The sequence below is a fragment of the Ipomoea triloba genome, chromosome 14 (genome assembly GCF_003576645.1).
Source record: "Ipomoea triloba cultivar NCNSP0323 chromosome 14, ASM357664v1".
In the NCBI taxonomy this organism is placed as follows: Eukaryota; Viridiplantae; Streptophyta; class Magnoliopsida; order Solanales; family Convolvulaceae; genus Ipomoea; species Ipomoea triloba.
In genome coordinates this window covers 4,383,696-4,391,438 of record NC_044929.1, presented here as the reverse complement: position 1 = coordinate 4,391,438, position 7,743 = coordinate 4,383,696, and the positions used below count along the sequence as shown (strand labels likewise).

The 7,743-nt window shown below is 29.3% G+C and overlaps 1 protein-coding gene across 2 annotated transcripts in view; it reads left to right on the top strand.

The window, feature by feature from the left end:
• Positions 1-1,171: 1,171 nt before the first annotated feature.
• Positions 1,172-7,743, top strand: part of LOC116004535 (carbonic anhydrase 2-like) — a 14,621-nt gene continuing 8,049 nt past the window's right edge. Inside the window, exons 1-2 of one of the 2 annotated variants that reach the window (XM_031244627.1) lie at positions 1,172-1,372; positions 2,282-2,357. In XM_031244627.1, coding sequence (XP_031100487.1) covers positions 2,301-2,357 — 57 coding nt within the window. In that variant the 5' untranslated portion in view covers positions 1,172-1,372; positions 2,282-2,300. Of the gene's footprint in view, positions 1,373-2,267; positions 2,358-7,743 lie in introns of both variants that reach the window. The other variant, XM_031244626.1, reaches the window with a different exon arrangement.

Sequence of the window (7,743 nt, the reverse complement as noted above, 5' to 3'; positions counted from 1 at the left end):
AAAAACTTAAGTTTGGTGGAGAATGCTAATGACAATTGTACCCTCATCCTTACTGAGATCATGCGAGAATTGTAATGCGAGAATTTTAAATACAATAGCTGAGGTCATCTATCAAAATTAAATCTAATGGTCTATATTCCATCCTATTTCTCACCTAAGGAACTAATTTCACATGATCATATATATATATATATATATATATATATATATATATATATATATATATATATATATATATATATATATTTATATTCAATTATTTAAATTATTTTTCTAATTTTATTATTATGTAATTTTGATATTTTACTTATTTAATATGTTGCTAATTTTATTTTTAATAATAATAATTATTATTATTATTTCTATTATAGTATATAACCCTAACAATAATTTAATTCTCTTGATTTAATTATTAATTGATGACTATAATATTCAAACATGTTTTATGTTCTAAAATATTTTTTAAGAGTTTAATTTTGATCTTTTACTTATATAAAGTAGACATTTCGATACATTATGGTTTTTTTTTAATGTTATGTATTTTGTAATTATTAAAATAATTTGTGTGCAAACTCAAGTAATTTATATTAAAAAAAAAAAAACCTATTAATGAAAACGCGTGTCCAAGTGTAAATTTGTGTACTTATAACAATTATAGATTGTGCACTTTTAAAAGGTTTTTGTTACACTTCTGACTTCTGATTGATTACTGATTATATTTTGCACATTTAGAGTCTTTGTTATGCACTTTAATAAGTTTTAAACTTTACTTTTGAGTTACACTTGTAAGTATTATTATAAAATCCACTTTGTTGCTTTATATGGTGTACTTAAGAGTTTGAGCGCTCCCGCCTAATCCTACCCCTATACATATATATGTAAGAATAACACACTCTCAGATAAAAAGTGAAAATTGATCTGATCCATCGGTACGTGTTGATGAATGGTGCACTAAATTGAAAGCCACACAAGGGATAAGTAGATAAAAGCTGCCGCTTCCTAGATAGAAACGGCCAAGCGATTTGGTGACGCCAAATTGTGGGCAACAGTTGTGGTCTTGAGGCCCTCAAGGGATAACTCTCATTTGGCTTTACTTCACCACAAAACTCATCTCCAATATTTCATCTTCCCATTCTCTTCTTTTTTGTCTTTTTACACTCCAATTTTAGTTTATTCTTATTTTCTAAATTTGTGGTTTTCATTGCTGGCTGGTCTTCAGAAGAGGTTTTGGTTGTAGTTGTGGATAGAGCAAAGGCCAAAGGGGATTGCCTTCAATTCATCAATTCCCACGTAGTCATGGTATTATAGCTTACCATTTTTCTGCATTCTTTGCTCCAATTCTCAAGTCTTGGCACATCATATATACTTTTAGGTACTCTCTCTCTCTCTCTCTCTTTCTCCTCACACGTGTATTTGATGAACTTATCTATAGGCAAAAAGGTGATTGCATAATTTGAAGTTATTTCTGGTAATCACATGTTACTGCATTCAATTATTTAATGCTATATCATCTCACCTACATTTTATATTTGGGTTAGTGGTAAGTGGAGTCCACCCTAAGTTATGTCACTTTCTAATTATGACAAGATTAGTCCTAAATATGTGTGAATATTATCGGGATGTAGTTTTTAGGGGTTCGGTTTCCTAATTTTATAATATTTGAAGTTATTGTTAAATTTATGCGTCCTGCCGCCTTATATACTTCGTATCTTATTTAATATAAAAAGACAATGTTTATAATTTTAATACTACCGACTCTATTACAAGAGTCAATATTGACTCCACTAAGGCTCGAACACATTACCTCTCGTATAAAAGGAAGGGTTTGATGCCACTGGACCACAAGGTCCTTAGCAATTTTAAGAGTTAATACTTGATTTGGTGCATTGACTATGCACATTTACTTAATTTTGTTCTTGACTTTAAAACTTACATATTTTGATCCTTTGACTATTTATTTTGTATCCAATTTGATCATTCGTTAAAAAAATTGTTAAATGGCAATTAAATTTAAGGGTAAAATTAAAATTTTAATAGTTAAGAGATATTTCCTACCTTATTTCAATAGTCGACTGACAAATTTAAGAATTAACTCATTTGTAATTTTTTCATATGAAATTTTTTCCTTTTAAAACTTTGAATTGTAGAAAAAGAATTACACCATGATCAAATATTTTTGTATTGATCTGACTCATCTTATGAATAAGAATCCGTAAGACGGTTTCACACAAGTGTCACTCATCATTTCTTTCTTTTAAATTATGTAGTTTGGTCATTGTAGGGGCATTTGTAAGTGAATTATGGCTGGACAATTCAAGAAGTGCTTGCTGATATGCTGTTCAAGAAAGTCGTCTACGGTACGGTACTATTCCCTATGTATTGTCTATTTTCATATACCTTATACGTACGTAGTTGTCTTTATTAGGCTCATCATAATATCCATTGCTTTATTTTACCAAATTGTCTACCTGCAAAGTACTTACTAACAACCTTTCTGTCGTCCCCAGAAAACAACAAATTCCTAACACGCAACAAGCTTTCTAATTATAGAATCTTTTCCTTCTATTTGTACTTTGTTTTGTGGGAATGAGTGAATGACGAAGAAAACTCATAATTACTACTTGATAGTTGATAGTGTGTACTGTGTAGTGAATAAAACTTTACTAATATTTAATAGCTCAGAAATTACGCAATAAAGATAAATCGAATTAGAAAACTATGTGTGACGGGCTTGTTGAACTCTAAGTACAAAAGTATATGTTTCTCAATAACTGTTTGAATCTATGACCACTCATTTAAAATAGTAATCGGGATGTCATTACACTACATGGTACTTTGATGATTTATCAATGAATAGTTTGCATTATTGCATAAGGCCCAACCCCCTTTCGCTACATTCATGAAGTATGGGCTTCCTTACCATGGTGTCACTTATTTACTAATTTTGGACGCCTAAAAGGATAATATACCGAATATTTGCGACTTAAGTTGGTAAAAATTTCCTTTTTTCTTTTTATATATCATTAAATAGATGTGGTAATCGGGCTGATTCAAGCTTGGCCCGGAGTAGCTGCCTAGAATCAGGAAGCCATTTTTGTGTTACTTTTTAGATCCATTATCAAGCTAGCAACGAAACATATTATTAAAGCAATTTTAATATTAGACGGACTATTCACGTCCTTGCACTTTTAAAAGTATGAACTCTGTCAAAGGCTTTGTGGTCCAATAGTACCAAGTTGCTCTCTCATATGAGAGATTGCTGATTTGAGCTTTAGTGGGGACGATATAGACTCTTTATACTTTGATAGACTCAGTAGTATTCATAAAAAAATTATGTGCTCTACTATCATATTTGTATTGTAACACTATTTTTTCTACATTCTTAAAATTCAAACTCGTTTTCAAAATAAAAAGTCCTAAAAACTGCTGCCCAAAATCACATTTGAAAGGTGGGTGTTTGACAAATAGATCTATTTAACGGATAGCTGATAGTTGATTATGTTAGCTGGTTTGACCAACTGATTCTATTAGCTTGTTATAGTAAGGTGCATTGTTTTGTAAATTTACTTTTTATTATTAGTTGTGGTCAAGCGGCATAGCTGTGGCTCTCATAAGTAAGAGGTCACGGGTTTGATCCCCCAATAAAATTATTATGTTATTTTACACTTTAAATATCAATTTAAAAATAATTTAAATTTACAAATTTTTCATTTTTCATTACCATGCAGGTAGTAATTCATGCATCCATCTTTCTCCGCCATCTTAAATAAGATGTCATGCATGACTCTTTGTAGATATATATGATTATAAAAAATGCACATATATAGCCGGTTGTACATTAAGATTAGGCACTCTTATAATTAACATTTTTTAAATATATTATATACTCTAAAATCTAAAAATTAATAAGTATGAATGAATGTTATACCATTTATTTGTGTCCATTTTTTCGTTACATTCTTTTTATATTATTATACTATAAGAGTTGTATTATACATTATTTTGGACAAACATACCGCTACCGTTATAACTTTGGTTATATTTTCCACTATTGTTATCATGCGTATACATACACCATATATTTTCTTATATTCTTCAATAATAATAATACGACGTAATATATATACATTATATATTGGAGTTATAATTATATGTTTGTTATTTCCTAAAATATAAATATCAAATTTATAAAAATGTTTTAGATTATTTTTATTATTTACAAAAATATAAATATCTAAAATATAAATAATTCTAAAATTTTAATATTGGGCACCTTTTTTTGCGTACCGCGTATAGCAAATACTAGTATTATAAATACATCCATATGAACTCAAAAAAAAAAAAAAATACATCCATATCATTTATAATATTTAAGTTACCAATGACAATTAATATTAACTAATTACATTACAACTAAAAATTTGTGGACAATAAAAAACTAAACGTGCAATGAGATTCGAGTCACTAATTTTAAGGACCTGCATTGATTAGTATGCCAAAAATAATTTGTTAAAGTTTTTTAGAATGTGATATCATTATTTTGAGATGCCCAACATATAATTGATTCATTCTCCAATACCTAATTCCTTGAGCGCCAATGGTTATGCAGAAGTTAGCTCTACATCAGGGACGATTTAATTACTTACTCTTCTAAGTTCTAATTTCTAAATGGAAAAGATTTAAAATGCTTATAACGAAGAACAAGAAGATTGATAGTAGTTTATTTGTGGGGTGTTAGGAAATTATTAAAATGAGAATGCTAGATGAATTAACTTTTTTCTTATTAGTTAAATAAACACTAACTATATGCTAAAATACAATTAGACCTTCGAACTAAAAAAACATCCAATTGAATCCTTAAACTTATTAAAATTTTACAATTAATATATTTAACAGGTTATCAAAAAGCAACGGTTAATTTTGGTTGCATGGCGTCTAACTTGACATCTCATTAAAAAAAGTCGTCGACATGGAGATGTTGTCAACTTCTTTCGACAAATTTCTCCATTCAATCGGACAGAGAAGTTTGTCTAATCTAAACGAAGAAATCAGTGTCTTCTTCTCTGATATGGACGAAGAAATCGGTTGCTTCTCTGTCTGATCTGACGGATAAACCTGCCAAACTTCTTCGTCCATGTTGATGTAGATGGAGAATACATCGTCTCTATCCAGATCGACATGAATGAATAAGCCATGGCAGCCATGTTGCCATGGACAAAAAAGCCATGATAGCTTTGCTACCATGGATGACTATTGTAGCATATCGTTGCTCTTTTTTTTTCTTTTTTTTTTATTAATTTTATTTAATTACATTTTAATTTTTTAATCTAAATATAATTATTTTGCTTTTTATTAATAAAAAATTTTTTAATAAAAATATTAATTTGACATCTTACATTGCATCCTACGTGGCGGGTGACTTGAGGGTAACATTCTATTATAGGTCAAATAGATTAATTACACAATTTTAATAAATTTAAGTTCAATTGAATTTTGTTTGTTCGAATGTGCAATTGCACTTGGTATGTATATAGTTGGATCGAGTAGATTTAGCGGATTGGAGGGAATTTGATGGTTCCATGCTCACCCTTAATTCGATTCAATTCAACCTTTTAGTTGTTAATGTCTTGACTTTTGATTTTCAAGTTATTGGTGTTATGTGATTCTTTTAGATAACATAAAATTTTGTATTCTCACCCTGATTCCATTACAAAATACTCATTTGAAGACCAAAAATAGCATATCATCAATTTGAAAACCAAAAATAGAAATGTTAATAGCTAATATGAAATTGAAACCACTATATTTTACATTTAAGAAATTAGAAGTCTACGTATTTTTTTTAAATAAAAAATTAATAAGTCAAGTGATTACAATTCTTTATAGTAGCACATAAACTAAGTCAAGTGAGAACAATTCTTTAATTTAATTTATAGTAGCACATAAACTATGCCAAATTGATGATTCAACCAGAACAAGAGGTGGGGAGAAACCAGAAAACCATTGAAAAAACTTTAGAAAACTACACATACTACTAGCCCATGCTCTACTCTTAGAGGCAAAACTAGGGAAGGGTGTTTTTCCAATCTGACTTTGACTTTCCCATGGAAAACCCCAATGGGCAATTAAGCCAGTCATGCCACATTTACCAGAAACTAATAAAGTAATGCCCCCACTCAATCATTCTAATTTGTAGGTTGGTCATCTTCATACAATTCTATTACTTAATTTCAGCTTTTGCAATTATTGTCAAAATTAATTATGTTGTTTAATACTATATATATAAAGATGATTTCCTATTGCACCTGTCCAACTTACATTATTAATTTATATACAACAGGTTTTATTAGTTATGGAGTATTGCCTTTATTTTAGGAGTCATTATTCTTTTATGTCCTTCTATTAAGATCGATTTTAAAGAGGTATAACCGTATAAGTCTTGTATAATAAATTAAATTAGACGTCTTTATAATATAAAATAATAAATAAATAATGTTTGAAAATATTGTCCAAAATTTGACTACCATTCTAAATTTGGATTTAATTAGTTAATTGTCAATAATCATGATTGATAAGTCAATTAATATTTTAGGAAATAAGATTTATGGAGTATCAAATTATATATAGGAACATTTTTTTATTGAGAACGCGTGCTCAAAAAAATGAGAATATATCCTAGCCATCGACAACTCTAAATAAAGAAAAAACACGTACAAGTGACAATTTAAGAACTATTTCAACCTTTGAGCACACACTTTGAAACACAACCAGTGTGGCAGCGTAGTTATCTTGAGTGCACTTTACATATCATAGAATATATATATATATATATAGATATAGGGAAGGGTTCAGGTGCAGGAAAGGGTTCCCGTACGATTGTGCGGTTACGCACCTTAAGCATAACAATGGCGCACCTTAAATACACAAATCACACACATTAAGCACATAAACAAAGCACCTTAAAACACAAATCACACGCACTTAACACTTTAGGCTGACACACCTTAAGTACACAAACCATGTACCTTAAATACACAAACCACACACCTAATGTTTTAAAATGACGCACCTTAAATTTCAACAACTCATGCACCTTAAGCATACACATCATGCACCTTAAGAAAGAAAACAATGCACTTTAAGAAGAAAAATCACGCACCTTAAGCTTTAGGATCACTCACCTTAAGTTTCAACACTGAGTCACTGACGCACCTTAAGCATACAAACCACGCATCTTAAGAAGGAAAATTGCGAACCTTAAGAAGAAAAATTACGCACCTAAAGCAACCGCACCTGAGAAGGTCATCCATAAATTTACTTTTTAATATGCATATCATTGTAATAGAGTTAGTAGTTTTCAAAAAAATATGCATATCATGTAGGGACATTATTCGATTGATTTTTTTTTTAATTATATTTGATTGAGTATTAATTGAATATTTAATTTATTTTGAGATCAGTTAATTTATAGAAAAGTAATAAATATAAAAAGTTTTATTAGGGTATATATAATATAAAAGGAGATATAGCATTTTCACCCAAAAAAAAATGTTGGAGGATAACTTTCCGTTTAAAAAAAAAAAAAAAAAAAAAAAAGAATATAGCATTTTCACCCAAAAAAAAATGTTGGAGGATAACTTTCCGAGAATATAGCATTTTCACCCAAAAAAAAATGTTGGAGGATAACTTTCCGAGAATATAGCATTTTTCACCCAAAAAAAAATGTTGGAGGATAACTTTCCG